Source organism: Arabidopsis thaliana, assembly GCF_000001735.4.
Source record: "Arabidopsis thaliana chromosome 1 sequence".
Classification (NCBI taxonomy): domain Eukaryota; kingdom Viridiplantae; phylum Streptophyta; class Magnoliopsida; order Brassicales; family Brassicaceae; genus Arabidopsis; species Arabidopsis thaliana.
Window position 1 is genome coordinate 4,560,841 of NC_003070.9, and position 21,592 is coordinate 4,582,432.

At 35.7% G+C, this 21,592-nt stretch overlaps 6 protein-coding genes and 1 long non-coding RNA gene across 14 annotated transcripts; 1 reads left to right on the top strand and 6 right to left on the bottom strand.

Moving 5' to 3' along the window:
- Positions 1-187: 187 nt before the first annotated feature.
- AT1G13310 (Endosomal targeting BRO1-like domain-containing protein) lies at positions 188-2,320 on the bottom strand. Its single transcript, NM_101202.5, has 6 exons — positions 2,045-2,320; positions 1,719-1,886; positions 1,400-1,640; positions 1,153-1,319; positions 908-1,060; positions 188-727 (listed from the first exon to the last, which is right to left on the bottom strand). Exons 1-6 carry the CDS (start codon positions 2,087-2,089, stop codon positions 377-379), a joined length of 1,125 nt encoding a protein of 374 aa, NP_563927.3. The 5' UTR covers positions 2,090-2,320; the 3' UTR covers positions 188-376.
- Positions 2,321-2,587: 267 nt separating this feature from the next.
- PP2AA3 (protein phosphatase 2A subunit A3) lies at positions 2,588-7,009 on the bottom strand. Of its 4 annotated transcripts, none has more exons than NM_101203.5 (13): positions 6,849-7,009; positions 6,116-6,536; positions 5,497-5,743; positions 5,152-5,264; positions 4,960-5,039; positions 4,630-4,771; positions 4,455-4,535; positions 4,023-4,127; positions 3,667-3,849; positions 3,483-3,575; positions 3,253-3,392; positions 3,098-3,164; positions 2,588-2,971 (listed from the first exon to the last, which is right to left on the bottom strand). In NM_101203.5, the coding sequence occupies exons 2-13, from the start codon at positions 6,506-6,508 to the stop codon at positions 2,852-2,854; spliced, it is 1,764 nt and encodes a 587-aa protein (NP_172790.2). In that variant the 5' UTR covers positions 6,509-6,536; positions 6,849-7,009; the 3' UTR covers positions 2,588-2,851. The 4 variants fall into 4 exon arrangements, with proteins under 4 accessions (NP_172790.2, NP_001320387.1, NP_001184981.1 ...); NM_001332065.1 differs by having other exon boundaries at positions 5,497-5,906; positions 6,849-6,925; NM_001198052.1 differs by having other exon boundaries at positions 2,631-2,971; positions 6,116-6,532; positions 6,849-6,967.
- An 85-nt stretch (positions 7,010-7,094) lies between these two features.
- On the top strand, positions 7,095-9,758 carry AHP2 (Tat-binding protein 1(Tbp-1)-interacting protein (TBPIP)). Its single transcript, NM_101204.3, has 7 exons — positions 7,095-7,195; positions 7,303-7,328; positions 7,689-7,956; positions 8,043-8,113; positions 8,200-8,388; positions 8,472-8,577; positions 9,500-9,758. The coding sequence occupies exons 1-6, from the start codon at positions 7,168-7,170 to the stop codon at positions 8,568-8,570; spliced, it is 681 nt and encodes a 226-aa protein (NP_172791.1). The 5' UTR covers positions 7,095-7,167; the 3' UTR covers positions 8,571-8,577; positions 9,500-9,758.
- Positions 8,608-10,389, bottom strand: AT1G13340 (Regulator of Vps4 activity in the MVB pathway protein). The gene is made up of 3 exons (NM_101205.3): positions 9,742-10,389; positions 9,510-9,629; positions 8,608-9,429 (listed from the first exon to the last, which is right to left on the bottom strand). Exons 1-3 carry the CDS (start codon positions 10,201-10,203, stop codon positions 8,782-8,784), a joined length of 1,230 nt encoding a protein of 409 aa, NP_172792.1. The 5' UTR covers positions 10,204-10,389; the 3' UTR covers positions 8,608-8,781.
- Positions 10,390-11,463: 1,074 nt separating this feature from the next.
- Positions 11,464-15,871, bottom strand: AT1G13350 (Protein kinase superfamily protein). Of its 3 annotated transcripts, none has more exons than NM_001198053.1 (11): positions 15,399-15,792; positions 15,075-15,155; positions 14,568-14,995; positions 14,305-14,465; positions 13,695-13,933; positions 13,540-13,608; positions 13,120-13,204; positions 12,791-12,947; positions 12,385-12,676; positions 12,192-12,306; positions 11,579-12,092 (listed from the first exon to the last, which is right to left on the bottom strand). In NM_001198053.1, the coding sequence occupies exons 1-11, from the start codon at positions 15,705-15,707 to the stop codon at positions 11,662-11,664; spliced, it is 2,367 nt and encodes a 788-aa protein (NP_001184982.1). In that variant the 5' UTR covers positions 15,708-15,792; the 3' UTR covers positions 11,579-11,661. The 3 variants fall into 3 exon arrangements, with proteins under 3 accessions (NP_563928.3, NP_001184982.1, NP_001321965.1); NM_001332066.1 differs by having other exon boundaries at positions 13,402-13,608; NM_101206.5 differs by lacking the exon at positions 15,075-15,155 and having other exon boundaries at positions 11,464-12,092; positions 15,399-15,871.
- Positions 15,872-16,032: 161 nt separating this feature from the next.
- Positions 16,033-17,529, bottom strand: AT1G13360 (uncharacterized protein). Of its 3 annotated transcripts, none has more exons than NM_001198054.1 (2): positions 16,465-17,127; positions 16,033-16,124 (listed from the first exon to the last, which is right to left on the bottom strand). In NM_001198054.1, exons 1-2 carry the CDS (start codon positions 16,971-16,973, stop codon positions 16,055-16,057), a joined length of 579 nt encoding a protein of 192 aa, NP_001184983.1. In that variant the 5' UTR covers positions 16,974-17,127; the 3' UTR covers positions 16,033-16,054. The 3 variants fall into 3 exon arrangements, with proteins under 3 accessions (NP_001184983.1, NP_683304.1, NP_001184984.1); NM_001198055.1 differs by lacking the exon at positions 16,033-16,124 and adding an exon at positions 16,127-16,184; NM_148463.4 differs by having other exon boundaries at positions 16,049-17,529.
- A 1,710-nt stretch (positions 17,530-19,239) lies between these two features.
- Positions 19,240-19,524, bottom strand: AT1G05007. The gene has a single exon (NR_138818.1). It is a non-coding gene; the product is annotated as an other RNA (long non-coding RNA).
- Between the last annotated feature and the right edge of the window lie 2,068 nt (positions 19,525-21,592).

A 21,592-nucleotide genomic window follows, 5' to 3' on the forward strand; every position in this document is an offset into this window, starting at 1 on the left:
TCTTGGTACTGACTTCTGACTTCTAAGTTCTGATGAGTTTTGGAAATTAAGGCAACAAAAATGATTTTCCAACATTTGAGGTTTTGGGCTTAATAGGCCACAAACTAATTTTGGGTAACCCCATCTTTAGAACCTAATGTTAAATGGAACTACATGCATTTTTTTTATTAAAGAGGAAAATATGTTACTAAATTCAATCGATCATGAGATCAAAGCTTTTTTTGTGTGTGGGGAAAAACAGAGTATATTATTGCACAATCAGACAAATTTTATCTGATGGCAAATAATTGTATCACATATCAGACACCTTAAATCTCTTCTCCAAACTCAAAAGAACTAAACAAAAGAATTAATCATACAGTTATTAGATCTTCTTCTAAGACTTAAATCGAAGTTCTCGTACCACTCTTGTGGGAGTATAAGGAATGAGATTAACAATCTTCTCACCTTTTGGAAAAGGTATCTCTCTATCAATTGGAATCTTCTGTAACATCATAGAATCGTTTAGCTTCTCATACTTAGCCATGTTTTTAGCTACATCCTCTCTCTCCTTCTTGAATATTGCTATCCACTTGTCATCTTTGGACGGCGTACTCTTCTTCGCCGCTGCTAAGGCACGCCGGAGAACCCCTACCGCATCGCCTACTCGATCTTCGGATTCTAGCAATTCCGCTAAGTATTTTTGGCTCTTTAGTTCGTGTAAAGCTCCCATTGTTGTTACATACTCCTACATTATCATATGATCAATCAATCAAGTAGAGATTTTTTTACTTCATCTAGCTTCTGTGGAAGATCTCAAGCAAATTATCGTTATACATTCAAAAAACAGAGGATTAATGCATATGAGTGAACTAAAAAAGTTACTTGTTTTTCACGTAAAGTTAAATTTTAGGGTTATGCGACTTACGAGAAAGCGGGTCGATAGGTCTTTATATTCTCCTGTTAGTCTAGATGACAAAAGAGCATAGGCTTCAGAAAGAAATTGAAAAATTCCAAAGTGCAGTTTCGACAAAAGGCTTGCACTTTTGCCGCTTTCTTCAGCCTTCTCTGTAGTTACAGCCTTATTACAAAAAATGTCTCAATAGTAGCATCAAACAAATATGGATTTGAGGCAAGAACCAAGAGTGGTAAATGAAGGTAAAAGCCACTAACCTGACCTTCAGCTAAACAGAGGAGACTCAAAGCAGAGCAAAGCGGAGGAGTTAGTTCCGGAAGCTTCCCTGGAGGCAGACAAGTTTGTAATAAAGGAAGAATCTCATGAGACAGATGATGGAAAACTCCAGATGCTTCTCGGTAAACTGCTACCGCTTTCTTAGAATCTGTTGCAATCAGGAGGAAGAAGATTTTGAGTTAATGAAAGCAAATATATAGAAGCAAGCAACTACAAAAAAAGACTAACCTGTGGATACTAGTTCCATTGCTCTCTCGCGGAGCTTAACCGCGTAAATGAAAAGAACCATTCCAAACTCGAACATTATGTTATCGACTTGGAAGAATTTCGGACATGTACGCTGAATCAAGGTCTGAGAGATCAAACCACTACTCCATCTTATCTTAAGATTCGAAACCCGTTTAATCTTATCAGTGTAATGCACCAAGTTAAAGAGTAATGGAAGGTATTCTCCAAGTTTATGAAGATCCTGAATAATAATAATGAAAACATCTAAGCAACAGTCAAAAGTTTAAGGTTACACAATTGGTAAAGTTTTATAATATACCTGCTCACAAGCAGAAGTTAGTCCTCTGGTCATCTCTCTTGTAGTTGAATCAATGACTTTGCTGGTTTTGTTTACAGATTCTTCGATAATTTTACGCTTAGAAGTTAACTCTTTAACTTCTCCTAGAGTAATTGGACCAGCAGCTTGTAACGTTTTCTCGTACAAAATCTGTTTTTAGGTGACAACAATATCACAAAAAATGAGAAGGCTACAAAACTAAATAACTTGTTTGAAAATCATAATTCTACAAAAACCCTAAAATCAGAATGTGGAATCTGAATTGTTCTATTCACAAACAAACTCAAAGGAAAACTAATTAAGGTTACCTCTTTTGTTTTTGGTTCTGGAATTAGGTACTGCATCATCGTCATCGTTCTTCTTCCAAACTCTTGGTTACGTAACTATTAAGCCAGAATCATAAACAACATAAATAAACTGAAGCCGAGAAACAAGAGAAGACTCTATAATATTTGTGTTGTCGTTTAAATAATTCAGATATTATTTGTAATTTCCTAATCCTATTGCGAGTCGAAAACTGTTGGAAGATCAAATAGAAATATTAAGGAAATTTCGTAGAGTTTTGAAATAGCGAGAGAGGTGTGTGCAAGAGTGGTGAAAAATAATCAACAAAATTTGTAAATAATCAAACAGAAAACGTCAATAACACATATATATTGAACTTTTCGAGGGAAGTTCCTAGGTCAATAATTCTCCGTAAGTGCCTTCTACGACAAGGTTTTGACTTTTGATAAAATAGTCTTCTAGTTAAAAAGACAACAACGACCTGAATCTGATATGTGGAGTATAAAAGCCCATGGGCTTGAAAACGACTCAATAAGTTGGTTGACCAATTAAAATATTCCAGTGGTGACCAATTGTACACTCATGCTTCGAGCAAAAACGTTGCCGAATCACTTGATAAGTAAATTATTTGGACTAAACAAAATTAAGCACCAAAAAGCAAATACGCCCAACGAACAAATCACAGAAAACATGAAGCCAACATTAACATTAGTAGCAGAGAGAAACAATGGTCACGTACGTGTAAAGTAAAAGACAACACACGACAAAGTATCGTTTACAAAATCTCATGAGAACCAAACACAATTCGTTGCTGTCTTCTTTACCTTTTTTTAGCTAGACATCATCACATTGTCAATAGATTGGAGAGCTTGATTTGCGAAATACCGAACATCAACATCTGGGTCTTCACTTAGCTCCACCAAGCATGGCCGTATCATGTTCTCCACAACCTTTCACAACCAACAAAAATGAAAACATTTGAATATATGGACGTTTAGATTCCCTGATGAGGAGGATAATGTGGAATCATAAGCTGTTTCTTTACTTGTGAGAGCCAACAAAGAATGTATACTAACCGCTTGGTCGACTATCGGAATGAGAGATTGCATCATTTTGGCCACGTTAAATTTGATGTTTGGAACTCTGAAAGAGGAGGAGAGAGTGGTTCTTTTAGTTAGCTATTGGGAAAAAAATTGAGTCAATGAGATTTCATGTTAAGAGAGAGACTTGCCTGTCTTTAGATGCAGTTATTACCGCAGGTAAGAGTTTGGAACATGTGATCTCGGATCCCATTACTGGAGCGAGAAGCGATACTGCACGAAGAATCGTCATCCGATATAGATAGTGTGGGTTGTTAATCATCTCTAGAACCTGAACAAGTAAATATACTCCAATAACCAATAGCTAAAATGCTCGATTTGAATTGAAAACATACTATATGCTTAAGATTTCTACACAAACCTGAGGAACTATATGCTGCATTGCCCATTCAGGACCAAACTCTTCAGCAAGACGCTTCAGATTGTTTGCAGCAGCTTCACGGATTGAGTGAACCTGACAATTTATAATTATTTCAAAATTTCAAGCAGTAGAGACGACAAATTTATTTATCTGGATGATTCAATGAAGGTAGAGAATGAGGGACCTTGTCTTGTAACCATTGCATGCAAAGAGCACCAAGCTTCTCATCAAAGAAGCCTACACCTAATTGACTGGCCAACAAGGGAATATACTCGATTATAGCCAGACGTACTCTCCAGTGCCTGTCTTCAGCAAGTTCTACAATGGCTGGCAGTAACGATTGTGATAGTAGATCAATCCCAATAACCTGGCAATTTTAAGGAAAAAAAATCGAATCATTATGAAAAATGGATGGACAAAGAATTTGCTGTCAAGTAGTCATTGACTTGACCAAAACATGATACAGCTCCTTTGAACATGTGGGAAAAAATAGAAACCCAATGTCGTACAAAGAGATGAGTAACTTGGTCAATAGCAAACCTGGTTCACTTGGTCAAGTTTGCTGATAATGTTTAAGCGTACATCAGGAAATTCGTCTTTCAATAGAGAAAGAAAGATTGGAAGAAGATGCTCAATTGTTGCATCCTGAAATGAATATCAATGCCAAGTTAAAAGCTGCAAAATCCAACTAAATATCTTGTGTAGAAAAACATAGTGAGGTTTTCTTATATAGATTATTGTTGCGAGAACCTTCCAGGCACAGTTAAAAAAATTCCTAAAGATGACAGTGACTAGGACGAAGAAGATATATAGATGGTTTCAAATAAAAGAAAAAATCTTTATCTCTAAGATGCTAAATACATAGAATATTATGAGCTTACACTCCAAACTATAGAGCCAAATGAATTTTTGTATAGATGACAGTATTCATGATATGAGAGGCAAATTGTATCGGTTTTTAATTCTGCTTACCTTACCCAAGACTGGAGCCATTCCCATTATAACTGATGCCAATGCAGATCTGACGTGCTGAGAAGAGTCTGATGATAATTCCTACGTGTAGATTTATAGGTAAGCTTAGCAAACACCGACAGTATTTTGGTCCTTTGCATAATATGAAATCAACACACTCTTCTTAAGTGTGTACCTTTACACAGGGAAGAATGTGCTGGATAGCGAGTTCAGGGTTTAAAATGCGACAAAACTTGGTAACTTTTCCAGCAGCTGCTATCCGAACTTCTGCCTCATTATCACAAAGTAGACGAGCATATGCAGGCACCAGATCCGTCCTTAATACATAAGGCACATGAGAAAGTATAAAAAACGACTCAAAGAAATTTATTAAGATGACTCAACAAACATGGACTTCCAAGTACCAAATACCTCTGAAGTCAGTAATCTATTGTTTGATATAGAATTGCATACTAAAGGTCAATACTACATTAAACCATAACTAACTTCAACCATCACTGCTTACCTAGTTGGCTCCGGTCCTACAGCTTCACAAAGTTCATAGAGCTGATTTGCAACCATATAACGCACACGCCAGGACTTATCCTGCTCAAAGACGAAAAAAATCAAGATAAAGCAGCTCATACATATCTGCCTTACAGCTTTCCCATAAAGCTCATCAATAGAATTTTTTTATCATATTCACACATTTATTTACCTGCGAGAAATTGACAATCACAGGAAGAATGTGTGCAACACAGTCCTGGGGCTCCAACAATTTCCCAAGAGCAGCACAACCCTCAACAGCCAATAATCTAACCGAATCTTGATCTGATATCAATGTCAATAAGATACTTAAAATCTGTAATATTATAATATAAAAAGACACTGAAGCTGAGATGTAGACAACCGTAATTCTGCTTAACTTCAGCTAATGGTCAGTGTTCAATGCAGTAACCCTAATACTTGCCTATTACACATCAGCCACCCCCATAACTAGGCTTGATGAAAATTGTAAGAGTATATGCTGGAAAAACGAAACATATAATAAGGGAGAGCATACCATCTTGCGTAAGATCCTCAAACATGGACATAATGTCTGTCTTCAAATGAGCTGATTCAATTGTAGCAGCAAACTTCCCCAAATTAGTTGCTGCAGCTCTGCGCACCATTGGCATGTCATCTTGACAAAGCTGACCATATATTGATCTTAGCTCCGTCTTTAGCACATCTGGGGCACTTGGGTATGCAATATGGAAAATCCCACATGCTGATACTCTGGCTGTGAACCATTCACCAGCTGAAAGTCGCTGTTACACAATGACAGTGTTCAGTAATGCTTAAGTCGGTTTCACATTACGAGCACCTATACCGAGGTATGTATGGTCACATACACAACCACAACCCAAAAGAGCGCTAAAGCCAGAGCGATGTTCTCTTAGATCAACCAAAATGGATGTAAACAACTTCAACCTACCAATTTCCCAAAACACCTATAAGGGGAACACTGAACAAGAAAAGCATATTTCCAAACTTTGGGGGACAATTGACAAAGGACCCCAAAAAATCTATGTTCTTCTGTTTTAGTGGCTTAATAATATTAAGTTTGACAGAGCATGGAAAGGAATCAATAAAATCGACCAAAGAGATTTGATAAAATAAGTAAACCAGCCTTATCTAACCTTAGCCAGAGGAGTGAAATGCTCAACCAAGTCACTCTCCCTCATCTGAGCACCAATTCTACAAAGTGAATCCACAGCTTTCTCCCTCACGCAAGTTTCCTCAACAGTGGATAGAGTCTCCAAAGGTGGAAGCAGAACATATGCATACTCAACCCCTCCTACATACAGAATAAAACCCCCCAACTCTTCCGCCATAGCCAAAAGCACCTCATCGTCATCGTCATTGTTCTCACTAAGAAATGGAATCAACTCTTTTCTTGTCCTCTCCTCTCCAAGAGCACGAGCAATGATAGAAAGCCGTTTAATAGAGTTCAATCTACGCTGAATATCATCGTTTTTTAGCTCGTCGATAAGCACAGCAATCGGGTATAAAGGCTCATCAACCATAGACATCCTCACCAAAACTCAAATCACTCCCTACCTTCAATCAAACACAAATGTACACAAAGTCAGAATAAAACACAATGCATACATAGACACCATCAATACAAAAGACGATAAAGTTACAAACTTTAAACTCAATTCCGCCTCTGAGATAATTCAAAGGTGACCCATTAGCCTCTAAAAAATGATTAGAATGGAGAACTGAAACTTTGTGCCGTCCCAATCTAGAGAGAAACTATTACCATTCTTAGACTAATAAAGAGAGAAGATCTAAACAATAATTCGATTTGAGATTCTCAATATACAATTGGAAAATGTTTCGAAATTGAAGAAATGATCGAGAATTTACCGATTACGCTGCTTTCCAAGTTCCGAGCGATCTATCAATCAGAAGAACGAGAAATGAGACCGGAGCTCGTCTTTCGCAGCAGCTAAACCATCTTCAAGCTGTGTCCATATAATTGGGCCTGTCAAAGATAAGAACTAAATGGGCTTATGTATAATACATAAAGGCCCATATATCCAACAAATACGACTTCGTTTAATATCTCTCTCGTATAAAGGAAGCTTCTCAGTAACTCTCTTCTTCTTCCTCAGAAAATATCGGAAAAGGAAAAAAGTTGCTCTCGCTTCAGGTTTTTTATTTCCCGCCAATTATTTCGACAAAAATGGCTCCTAAATCGGATAACACCGAAGGTATAATGATATAATCTCTGAAAAAAATCTGCTAGTTCTCTTTGATCTTATTCCTCATTTTGATTTCTCTCTTATTTACTTGTTTCCTGAATTTTTTATTTCTGCAGCTATCGTACTCAACTTTGTCAATGAGGTAAGCACTTCTCTGCGATTCTACATTTTTGCTTTAATTCTAAACGGAGATCACAAACAGATACGACCATAAAAATTAGAATTCGAATTTGAAATTGAGTCTAGGTTAAGGTACGCAGTGATGTTCACATGATTCTGAATCTGGGAATTTAATCACTTGGGTTTCAATTTGTGCTATAAGTTTACACATGAATTTTTCGTTTGAAGCTATTGATATTGACTAGGTTTTAAAAATTGATTGATACAGGTTATATATATATATATATATATATATATATATATATTGCAAGTTTTGTTTCAATCTGTTGTATTATTGTTGTTAGATTTTGATGAATGTGTTGTTGGTACTTTTTTGATGCAGCAAAACAAACCTCTAAACACTCAAAATGCAGCTGATGCTCTACAAAAGTTTAACCTTAAGAAGACTGCGGTGCAAAAGGCACTTGATAGTCTTGCTGATGCTGGAAAAATCACGTTTAAAGAGTATGGTAAGCAGAAGATATACATTGCTAGACAAGACCAGTTTGAGATTCCAAACTCTGAAGAACTTGCTCAAATGAAAGAAGACAATGCCAAACTTCAAGAACAGCTTCAAGAGAAGAAGAAAACTATCAGTGATGTGGAATCAGGTGTGAAAAAACTACTTTTTCTCAGTGGTTTTGAGGATGTGATATAGCTGCTTGGATAATGTTATGTTCTGTGATGTTATTTGCAGAAATCAAGAGTTTGCAGTCAAACTTGACACTAGAAGAGATACAAGAGAAAGATGCCAAACTAAGGAAAGAGGTATATGTTTTTCTTACCTTTTGGTTTTTGTCTTTCTTTGAGTAAGGTTGTTGATAGCTTATAAAGTGATTTCAACTGTGTACCAGGTTAAGGAAATGGAAGAGAAACTGGTCAAACTACGTGAAGGGATTACATTGGTGAGGCCAGAAGACAAAAAGGCTGTTGAAGATATGTATGCGGATAAGATTAATCAGTGGCGCAAGCGTAAGAGGATGTTCAGAGACATTTGGGATACTGTAACAGAGAATTCTCCCAAAGATGTGAAGGAACTAAAGGTGCAAACTCATATTTCTTCAGGAGTTTTTTCTTACAGACTACATCAGCTTCGCCATAATTTTTGACTACTGTTACTTTGCAGGAGGAGCTTGGAATTGAATACGATGAAGATGTCGGTCTAAGTTTCCAGGCATATGCTGACCTAATTCAACATGGTAAAAAGAGGCCTCGAGGACAGTAATTTTCAGGTAAGTTCTTCGAATTTGATTCAAAGTTTTCTAGAAACGTTTCTTGTATAAACACACACATATGCAACTGTACAACATCATTGAAAGCTTATATCCATAAAGAACACAATAATCTTACATCTTTGACCACAAAAAGAACATAGAAAAGTACAAAACTGAGTGATTACACCGTAGATGCACCTGAAAAACTTATAACATTTGTACTTAGTATCCACGAACCTGTCTTGTCCTGACTGAAACTGGACCCTTCAAACCTGCTTTACGCATAATAGGATCTTCAATTGAACGAACCATGTGGTCCACATGTCTTGTATCCGCTCTATTCGAACCAACCATACGATTTTGCTCATCTTTAGACTTACTAATAGTAATAGTCTCAACACTAGGTTGGGTTTCTTCTTCACTATCGTAGATAATAGTATCCTTCTCCAATAGCTTCACAGGGTCTTCTCTGAATGACATCACTGGGACATCAATAATATCTTCTGAATCTGACATCGACCTTTTAGATTCTGACATCACATCCCCTTCCCCTTCTGAAGAATCATCATTACCTTCTTGTTCTTGTTCTGACTCTTTGTTTTCAGAACCATGAAATGAATTTTCCCCACCAATGTTACCCGGACTGTCATGTCCACGAGGAGAAAACTGAGAAAGCTCCACAGCCGCTTGTGCAGCCTCTGCTGCATGAGCTGCTGACTCAAACGCTGCTTGTGCAGCATCAGCCACATCTTTGTACTTCTTCTTTCCTCTCTTGACCGAATCAGATAAACCATAACCTTCTCCTCTGCCATCTTTACTTGTTAGCTTAGTCTTACTAACATCTGATGTTCCCTGCATATTTGTTGTTCCCTGCAAATGTTACAAATTTGATTAGAACATGATTTTTTCAACTTTTTGTTATCTTGGTGGTTAATTGCAGATTTCTATACCTCAGTGGACGTAGAAGCTTGGTCTAGTTTCAGAACAATGTTATTCTCTGCAGCAATCTCCTTCAAAGCCTTCATTCTAACTTCTTTCGGTGGAGGTCTTGTCGACAACTTCTGAATTATCTATAGTAACACCAAAAGAAACATGGAACTCAGTAAGTATTTTGTTCTATCAAGAGAGATATATAACATAACGTATTGAATATAGTATTTGTTGAATCGAGAACTTGCTTACTTTGGGATCAACCCCACAATTACTGCGCAACTCAATAGACCGAGCCGCGAGATCTTTGCCAAAACGCGAAATCAAAACATTACGAATCTCTTGAAGCTCAGGGAATTCACCGATTCTAGAAGCTGCAAATAGCAAACCCGAAACAGCTTCTAGAAGCTCTTCAGGACAATCTCTGTTGTGTTCAAAGAGGTGAATACGATCGAGACAGAGAGTGAAGTAGCCATGGATGAAGAAGAGAACGTCGAGAGTGTTTTGGTCTTTGACGACTTGATCGACTCTATGGTAAGCGTGCTCATGTTGGCCGAGCTTAAGAAGCTCGGTGACATCAGAGATGGCTTGAGAGAGTCTGGCTTGACGCTGGTTCTTGAGAATAGAGAGCCTTGTGAGAGCTAAGGTGATAAGAGACTTGAACTTGTTGGTCTTGAAACTGCGACCAAGCAAAGCGTCAAGCTTCTTCCCCATGGCCGAGTTGCAGAGAAGAGAGGACAGGTAGAGAATAAGAGTTTATGTTGTCTTCCTTTGAATTGGAAGTGTTATAAGAGAGGAAAGAGGAGAAGACGCGTTACGACATACGAAGACTTCTTAGCAACGAAGTTTTCAGAAGTTAGAAAAAACGACCTTAAAGAAGAAAATGTGGTACGAATTACGAAATAATAAGCCAAATAATAATAAAAACAAAATGGACCGCTATTTAATATTGCGCCATCGGATTAATTATTTTTAGACCAAATTTAAATCCATTGTTGAAAAAAATGAGTATCGTATCTGATTAATCCAAAATGGGTAGCATATCCGAATACGCTATATCCTTAAGAAACGTTTTGGGCAGTTTCTTCAAACATCTAGATCTTATTACTCTTTCTTATTTTGAATTTTCTTTATGTCCACCTAAAGTTATTAGAATATCTTGTGAAAATTATTTGAAGAAAAGCTACATGAACCAGTCTCAAAACATGAAACTAGTAACACTTTGATTAAATAAAGAGAAATAGTCATCGGTACCAGTATCCACATCTGAACCGGCCATAACTTGTACCAGTCTAGTCTTAAAACATGAAAATGCATGTAAGATTCAGGTTTCCCCTATAAATTGCAGTCTTTAAAGTTTGTAATTTGTATAATGTGAACCATGGACCCATAATTATTGTCTCATGACGAGGAACGTTCGTTCTGTTCTAATTTCTTTAAGTTATTAGAAAACAACAGAAAATAAACGTGTAAGAGAATCCCTCAGGTCCCAATATTTGTTCGAACTTTCCTTACAAAACTATAAACGGAACACTCATAACAAAGTCGTGAAAAAGACTTGCGAGAAATGTCATTGTTACGGCTCTTACTATTGCAATTAATTTAAGAATGACAGGTTTAGATGAATTATTAAAGCAGCCATTAGAAAACACACCATTTCATCTTTATTAGGTGTGACTACAATATCATGATCAAAAGACTACTACAACTCACCTGCACGCAACTTTCCACGTCAAAAACATTAGTAACAAAAATCTTGTTATTATGTTGAAGAGAGACTTTTTCTTCTGTTAGGTACGAAAAAAATGGAAAGACCTTGTTTATTTACCAATGCAATCGTTTCTCTAGACATAATTCTCCCACTCATCAGAGGTGAACCAAACAGATTATAAATATTTTGTAATCACAGATTTGCAAAACTAACTTCAAATGCTACCTACTCTTTCGTAATTATACACAAGTCCTCTCAAACTCTGATATACTTGTATAGTTGCATGCACGTGATAATAATGTGAAACCGCCAACTAAACAATGGCCAAGAACTTAGATTATGGAAGACTGAATCACATGAATCTAGGAACAACATCATTAACAATTTCTTTAGAATCTTAATCAAAAACTAATCGTTTAATATTCAATGTACATGTATCTAGGGTAACAACATTATGAGATTCACTTGCCCGTGATGAATGGGTGAGCTAATGCCTGTGACACTGTAATTCTCTTCTGAGGATCAAGTATGAAAATTCTGTCTAGAAGATCCCTGAAATGAACCAACAACTTGCTATCTTCATCCTTATAACGTTGTTTAATTACTGAACCAAATTCTTTTGGCTTTATGTTTACCATCATTCTCTTTGTTGTCTTTCTAGTAACACTATCCTCCTCTGTAGCATAGAAGCATAAGTCCTTATCAAAGTGCTGATCGATAAATGCTCCCTTGCGAAGCATCTTTTTAGGGAAGGCACCTTTCAGTTCCATATGCAGGCGTAACATTTCATTGTTTGTGGAGCCAGGGAACATAATTTTCCCGCTAAAAAGCTCATACAGACAGCAACCAACTGACCATATATCTAACGGATGGTCGTAGGGAAGTCCAAGAACTACAATGAAAAAAGAGAGTACAGCTTTAGTTATAATAGAACATACAGCCATGAAATATCCAAGTAGATGATTAAGACAACAGCAACAGTGGAACTTACTTATTTCTGGAGCTCTGTAGAAGCGACTAACAAGATATGGTGTAACTTCGTTTGTACCAGCAAACATTGCACTACCAAAGTCACAAAGCTTTAACGTGTTTCTTCCCTCATTCACCTGGATAATCAAGGAACGACCAGAAGTTAAAATTTATGTGCATCAAGCAGGAGAAAAACACAGACAAGTATAGCTTACCAGCATGTTGTCAGGCTTTATATCGCAGTGAAGAACCCCACAGTTCTTGAGATGTTTAAGGGATATGAATAACTGCGTTGCATACACTCTAACACCAGATAGTTGAATACCAATGTTGCGACCATACTTCTTCACAATCTCACGGAGATTCAGATGAAGAGACTCAAACACCAAGCAAAGGTGGTTCCTATACTTAAAAGTTGAAAGAAAACGAACGCAGTGGCGCTTATTCTCTGGGTCAGAGCCAGCTAGCTTCTTCAATATCTGAATCTCAGTCTGGCCGGCCTTATGCCTACACAAAACGTGATATGATAGTGAGACATTCACAACTCTTAGGAAGATAAATCAAACATCACTTGATAAGAATTTTGATAAAATTTGTCCGGTCCTAGAGAAGACCACTTACATTGTCTCATTGTTCCGAATAATTTTTATAGCCACTTCCTCAGGTTCACCTAGTTCAGCTTTTGTGTCTTTTGCCCGCACCACGGTAGAGAAGACACCTTTTCCATGAGTAGCCATGATTTCATATCTATCATCAAGTAGTTCCCCTAATTGATAACCTAAAATTAAGAGAAGATCTTTCATTGTTAAGACTTAAGATGACAAATATTAGAAGGCCTTTTCCAGTTGAATGATAAAACACGAGCAATGAAATGTTCATGGAATTATACACAAATAGGTCTTCAAAGAATTTGAACTTAAATAATACATAGACAAAATAAAAACACTTACTGTAATAACCTTCTGCATCATCCCAATTATCGTCGAGTCCACTCCTTACAATAGGAATGCCATTCCCTTTCCCTCGCAGATAGCCCTAAAATAAAATAATTTACGAAAAACTCCTTAGCCAACAGACAATTATTCTCCACAAACACATGTCAGAATGAAAAGGCAATGAAAGAAGTTTCAGGAGTATGAAGGCAACAGTTGACTAGTGTACAGCAATTGATGAACTACTACCAAAGCAGGATAGAAATGTTTCTAGGAAACGAAAGAAGAGAAAAAGCTCACTACAAAAATGTAGTGGACAAAAGGAAGTCCATTTCTTGAGTATCTTGTCAGATGATGTACGGGGAAAACAAAGCAGATGAAACCAGAGTTAGAAAACTCTATAAAGACAAGGTCAATAATTTGAGTAAGAGTACATACCATTTTCTGACTATCAGCTGGAGACTCCCCAAAGATATCATCAGTGAACATGTCATCTGATATTTTATCCTAAAAATATAGCATAATATAAGACCGGGGAAAATAAAATAAACAAAAAGCATTCCCCAACAAACAAATTTCCTTTGCAAACGCACCTTTGGGCTGCCTTCCCCAAGCCCTGTGGAAGCTAGTGTCCTATCTGAGTCTGAAATTACAAGCTGTGCAGGTGATTCCCCAACTGCCGATGAAAGCTTGGCGACTTCACCATCTACGGCATCAATATCCAACCCAGCTTTAGCTTGATTAACTGCAGAAGTAACAGGCCCCAGAGTACCACTTCCAAGAACATCTGCCACAGTAGAGGACTGCTTGGGAATGTTTGCTAGCTCAAGATCTGGATTCATAAAATATTTGTGTAAGTAAATGTGGGAGGGTGGGCCAAGAAGAATGACACTTTCAGTGACACAATTAATAAAATCTAATGACTATTCTACTAATCGAATTACAACCCACAGATACTAACTTGAAAGGCTCAAGTTGCTCATAAGTGATAGTTTCGGTACACAATACAAAAGATTTGAACAAAATGACTACTCCCATGTCGACTAACAGAAACCCAATGTAAACTAAATGTAACAAGTACACACACAAAGTAGAGAAAGGGCAACTTTGAACAACACCCATATACTAAATGAGCAAATATAAATTCTTCATGCATGCGCTGTTCAGAGCAATGATCATTAAGAAAACTGATAATCCCCTTACCATGAGAAGAAAATCCGTTTTGCTGCTCCAACTTTTTCTTATATTTCTCCATTATGGCTTGCGTTCTCCTCCTGCTTTCCTCGATTAAATTTAGCTCTTCATCTTCTTGTTCAACTTCCCAAACAACAACGTCACCTTTATCATCATTATCAATTCTGGTCCTGTTTCAAATATAAGACAATCAAACACTATTGTAAAAGGTGTTGCACATTTATAACCAACCTAAACATTCACAAGACAAAGTTTTTTCTGGGTGAATATACCTTTCAACATTTCCCCGAGTTTCTTTGACATCGCCACTGTTAGGATCATGGCCATTTACAGAAGTTGGGCTTCTTAACTCTAAGTCATCTTCCGCATCATGTCTTGAGTGTCCAGAATGTTTATGCCTCACTTCACCATATCCATCATCAAGACTTTTATGCTTCTCTCTATCACTCTGGAATTCTCGTCCTTTATCCCTATCTTTTTCACTCCGTCTCTCTCTTTCATTCTCCCTCCCCCTCTCTCTACTACTATACCTGGCTTTATCTCTACTCCTACCTCTGTCGTTGTCTCTATCCCGTAGGTAATCTTTTTCCCTGTCTCCCCTGCTATCTCTATCAACGCTTCCCCTCTCTTTTCTCCTTTCACGGTCAGGCTCTATCTCTTTTCTTTTCTCACATTCTCTTTCCCTCCGCTGATTTCTCCCCTGCAATCACCGCCACAACATATTAAAAGACTGGTTACAAGAGAAATATATGGCGTAGAATAAATAAGCATGAGCATACATGACATTTATATGAAAGATAGTTATAAACGCGTATCCAGCTCTTACAAATCAAGGGAAAGCCATCATCTCCATTGAACGCCTAGTGCAACTGCTTTTGCATTTCTTACAAATGCATGAGACATTCAGGTTATCTAATCCCACACACAGACCAAGAACGAACTTCATTATAATAAGATAAATGGCACAAAACCACATATTACGAAAGAAAAATCTAGACTTTCCCTACTTTCAATTAAAAGCCTTTTGATTCCACCATCCGAGAAGAAGATAAGCTAGCAAACCGGAAACAATAAAATGAAGTAAAAGGGCGAATAGAACAGACCAGATTATTCTCCCGGAATTGACCAGATTTTATATCCCCAAACTCGTCGACGGACTCTAATTTCTTCTTCAATGTCTCCCCAATCCCTTCTTTTCCTAATATCTCACCTTCTTCCATATCAAGATCACCACCGTTAACATTCTCATCATCGTTATATTGAACTTCCTCATCACGATGATGACGGTGGCCATGCCTGCGATGGTGATGACGGGACTTGTGCCGCTTCGGAGATTTAAAGACCTCGTCGGACGGCGAAAACGACCGTCGGTGTTTGCGGTGGTTTGATTCTACATGCTTGTCACTCACCATCAGATCGTCGAAATTAGGGGGAAATCGCAAAATTAGGGTTAGGTTCGATTTTGTCGCGCGCTCTCTCTCAATTTGTGTATCCGTGAAAAAAGACTTACCAGATTTAACTGATTTGTATGGTTACGCGGTAGCCTTAACCGGATATATAAATCAACGAATCCCAGGTTTACTTATATTTCCAGTTAATTTGACCGGTTCTCGGATTTAATGATTTTATTTATACAGATTGAACAGTTAACTTGACCAATCTTTTAATCTGGCATAATCGGTTAGACCCAATCCTTAATTTGTAGTTGTTGTTGGTTTTGGGCCTTTTGGGCTATATAACGTATGATTCATGGGCCATCTTATTCACACCAGTCTGAAAATGAAATCAGACTTACCGTTCGATATGTGAAACTGAACGTATAATAAAAACTGACAAAGAGAGTTTTTCATTCTGAAATTTCACATTAACAAAAGCTATGAAAAAAAGATCTGGAAGAACAAACAAACGAATTCGCTAATACTAATCTAGCAAATTACCCTTACAAAATATTTAACTTTTCCTAAATCCTAATAATTTTAGTTAATAGATATTAACCATCGGGTTAAAAAAAAAAGCGAGGGAGAGCCAAACGCTTTAACAAAACGATATCGTTTTCATTTCCCACCTAATTAAAAAAAAAGTTTGTTATTTATTTATTCCGCCGGTAACGACTCCGACCGCCACGAAAACAGATCGCCGGAGTCAAAACAATCGTCGGAAAATTCAAACAACCCCTCAACAGCCACGTAATCTCCACCATCTCCGACGCCGGAACCAAAATCTAAACCACCGTAATTCGACACGTGATCTTCAAATCCCCAAATCTCGTCGATTCCTGACGAATCAGAAGACGCTCGTACCAAATCCGTTACCGTCTCCGTCGTTACCTCCTCCTTCGCGACGGGAACCGGAGAAATCGATGGAGGTGGTGGTAAACCAAGCTCATCATCGGAAGCTTCAAGAAGATATCCGAGATCAGGCTGAGTTTCGCCGGCGGTAGAGGAACCTTGCGCCGTCGTGGTGGTGACCGTTGATAACTCGTCTTCGAAACTTTTCATAACCGAGTCGAGATCTTGACTCACTGGTTCAGGATCCGAGTCATCCAGGACATCGAATAAATCATCTCTCAACCTCTTCACCTCCGGCGAGTCAAGAACCGCTTCGTCGAATGACTCGTCTCTGACTCGCTTTTTCTCAGCCGAGTCAGTCCGAGTTATATCCAACAACTTCTTCTCCATAGCTTTGGCAATTACGTTTTTCTTTGTGTGTTCGGTGAAACGTATTTTTTTGAATCAGTGGCAAAATCGAAATAAGTGGGGGATAGAGGTGCAGAATGGGAAGAAGGGAACACGAGATTATATAGTAGGGGAGAGAGATAGAGAGAGAAAGAAGGAACGCGTGAGATGTGACGGATACTGAGGCGCGTGGTGAGAGCGAATCCTTTGGAATCACGGATCCCTTGCCTTTTTTATTTTCTTTTTATTTTAAAGCTTTTTCTGGGTTTTTTACTATCATTTTTAGAAAAAAAATATTAATTAGTTTTGAAAACTTCCAGATGTCGCTTTCTAGTTTTAAAAGCATTATAAATTGATTTGAATTCAGATTTGAAGTCCGGTCACGTTGCAGTGCACATGCCCAGTCAATTACGCCTTCTCGATATTTCATTTCTTATTTTAATATCCTTCTCTAGATTTTTCTTCAAACATAATTATCTCTTAACCTTTTTTTAAGACTTATAGATTTTTCTAGAAAATATCGCATGTAATAATAAACACTGAATATTGATTTTTTGTGGCGACAAAATATTGAAGAATATTTTGTTGTAATTATTTGTCTGTATAAAAATAGATGCTGAAACAAAAATTATGTCAACAATTTTTTTTATATTTTTCTTGTTTGCCATGGAATTTAAACGAAATTAATGGGAATGAATGTTATATTAACGAAATTAATGGAAGAAATACTGTAAGCACGTAAGAACTGTTTTAATCAAATTGAAATTATAAAATTGTTAGTGGTTGTATATGTCCAGTGGTCATAGATAGACTTATTACTTTGGGTGGTCCTTTAGCTTACTACTATATTCAACTTCATCTACCATTGTACAATTTAAACGAACGAAAAAGGAAAGAATATATATGTATAAATATACAATAAACTTTTTATCTACTGTTTTCTTTTTTTGATAGAAAACTTTGCTAACTTTTTGTATATTATATTAAAACCATTGGTCCATGACGAGCTATGTGAATGCATTTTTTATATGAAGATTTCATTCCATATATATCTATGCTTTTTGATCATTTACACGTAAACGTGAAAGTTTTATGGGGCACAAATCAAATTACTTTTTCCTATGTTCATATTTAGATATGATAGGACGCAGACAACATTTCCACTACGAGTTTCCTATTGTCTAATAATATCATTGGTCGAGTTTGAAGACAATTCATAATAAATAAACAACAAGATGAACCACTTCGAAAATAGTTAGATTTTACTTCATGATATGGGAAACGCTAGAACAATTTGCAACCGAGTTAAAACAAACCTTAATGTAATGATTTTGCTAATTTTTTTATTCTTGTGGTATTACTATAGGGAACCTCTATTAAAAAAGTAGGTTGATGTTGAGAATTTTGAGTTTGGAATAAGGTGTGGATTTAGACAAAAGGTGATTGTTTTAATTGGTGGACAATAGGCATCTTAGTGTTGCCAATATACGTGGTTTAAGCAAAGTTGTGATTCTTGGGTAATACATTTATGTATCTGTGCATCCATTACTTTCTTCTTCTTTTTCAAATCGAACCATTACTTTTTTTTTAAAGAATATGATTGTATTATCAAAGATGCACGTTTCTCCTCTTTTTTCGGTATGACATTTCGAGCAGTCCATATCAAACATATTGGTACGATTTTTTGGTGGTGAGTGACCTAAAATTTATTTGCTAGATATAAGCAAAGAACATATAACACTATATTGAATATCCATCGCACTAACGTTTTCTCTTTTCTTTAAGGGAGTAGCCAAATTATTTTTACTTAGAAACTTGTAGAATGATCATAGGATCCAAATGATCTTATGACTGACCTAAATTTGTGAGGAAAATAATCGTGTCAATCATAAATGCTAATACGTTTTGAATCATTCAATATATCGTGTCAATTTGACAACAACGATTTTACCTCTAAACATTACTTTATTGTAGAATGATTCTACATGCATCTGACTGTTTTTCTATGTATCATACACGCTTTTATTTAAGCTGATTCTTTTGCATTTAACCCTTCCTTGTTTCAAAGGAAACGTACATATTATGGGTTTTACGAATACAAAGATACAATAATACATACATTGCTCCAGAAACTGAGTTTAATTTCGAGAAATAAAAAAGTTAGATGACAACAAAAGTAGGTACAGAAGACAAAATGTACCTCTTCGGATATTTGGATGGTTTTGGTTATTTTATTCAGAATTTATCTATATATCAATTTTTTTGTGTCGTCCATCTATATCGCTAAGTATGCGTATACGTAGGCCTACATGATGTTGGCCTCATCGTGCGAATCATACACGTATCAAGAAATAAATATCAGTAAACCCTTTGTCAAAAACTAACAAAAAAAAACTGAAGGTCCACTACAGATCAATAAATTGACACTTAATAAAACTCTACACGTATTTATTTACATACTCTATCAAACCTAGAAAACCTCTAAAATGTCAACTAAAAACCATGAGCGAAACAAATAACCTATTCACAAACAATTGATATTGGTAGACCACCATAAAGAGTTCTTTATATTTGTTACAATTGACAAGTAATGCTGATATTCCTGAATGCTGGTACATATTAAAATAAAAACACTGTTACATTATGTATAATCATAGTTAACTTGAAATATTATATGTTATCAGTTTTTTTACATTAATACAAATGTAATATTTATATTTAACTTTGTATTAATACAATTGTCTTTAAATTCACTTAAAATAAGTATATCGATTTGGGTATAAAAAAAGGGCTATAAACAGTATAATGTTTTTAATCATCTTATGAATGACTACTCTTAATTAAAATTATGTGAAGTACATAATTGCTTAGATAGATTTACAATAAAAGATAAATAACTATACTTTATTTTTTTGGTCAACAATTAAAATTCCCTAATACAGCATAGATACGCAGATGTCTTCTTGTATATATTTTAGCAAAAAAAAAAAGCCTTCTTGTATAGTGATTTTAAAACAAAAGTAAGATATATTGTAAAAACTAATCAAAGTGGAGGTGAAGCATAATTGTGTTTTGTGAGTGGTATATATGCGCATGTTGGATATGAATATCAAGCTGGGGACAGTTTCAGTCTATCGGGTGTTTTTCTAAATAACAATATACCCGAGCATATATACTAAGGTTTTATATTTATACGTTTAAATCAAATGTAGTGGAATAAATAAGTAATATATACATTTACTTGATTTATTTTATTGTATTTTTCATTTTGAGGCCAATTCACAACGCATCACGTGAGTACGAAGCAATCAAGTACAGAACCTCACAAAGTAAATTACGTGGTCCCCCACCAACGTTCCATGTTATCTATTCTCTAATAATCTTTTTAATTGACATTTTATAAAGATTATTTCACAAAAATATTATAACCTATCAATATTTTCCGGATTGACATTTTCTTACCTGACATTTATTTATTTAATATCTGTTGATGAAGTTATAATCGATCTGTTCATATTTTAATGGTGTCAATTCAGTTGGATTTAGTTAGGGGTTTGAATGGTTATATACAAATTTGCATTTAGATAACTTAGAAAGTAGTGAAATAAAAAGTGGTAGTTGATAAATTTCCATGTGCACACCAAATTTTTAGTACGGCATATGGTAGCATTTAAAAAGGTACTATATATATGTAAATTAATTATCATCTGAGTTTTGGCTACTCTAAATGCTAATGAATTTAGCTGTGAATTATAGGGGGAAAATATAGATTCTTATAGTTTCTATTTTATGTAAACATATTCTAATTGGAAAAAGTATATATGGTACCTTTATTTATAATAATAATATTAATTAAAAGGAAAATTAACCCATCAAAAAGTATTAAAATCTCACATAAAATGTTTTTTTTAAATAACTGTTTGAGCTAGACCCAATTTAAACTTAACGAAATCCTCCATATAGTCCATCGAGTAACTTATCTGAATAAATAAACAATTCCATAAAGATAATTCGTAAAATAAGTTGTATTTATTTGGTGACCACGGAAAGAAGAGTTATAATGTAAAAATTAGCTTTCCTATTCTTTTTACATTTTTTTTATTTTTTTTTTATTTTTCATGTGGTCCAAGGAAAGTAATTTTTAAAACGACAATAATTTTATGATTTGGCCTTCTATTAAATTTCTGGCCATTGGTTTTAGGTTACATCAGTATGGATATGGATTATAGTAATCAATTCAGCAAAATAAAATTTTCATTTTCTGTGGTAATGGGAGATTTGGAAAAGGAGCGCAACACATGACACGATTCAATATTTAAAACCATATAAATGACAGGTTTTCTATATTAAACATTTAATATATATATAAACACTTATATATCCTTTTCTTTATATATATACGGATAACATTTATCGAAGTAATTTTAAATATGAAATTAATAATCAATTAAATATGACATATGAAGCTACTAGCCGGCGCCCAAAAAAAAAAAAAAAAAAAAAAGAAAAAAAGAAAAAAACTACTAGCCTGGACTAAAGTTTTGCAGAATGCCAGAATCAATTAACTGACGTTTAGCAAAAAAATAACTCGTGAATCCTTAAAGTCTTCCCAATATATTTCA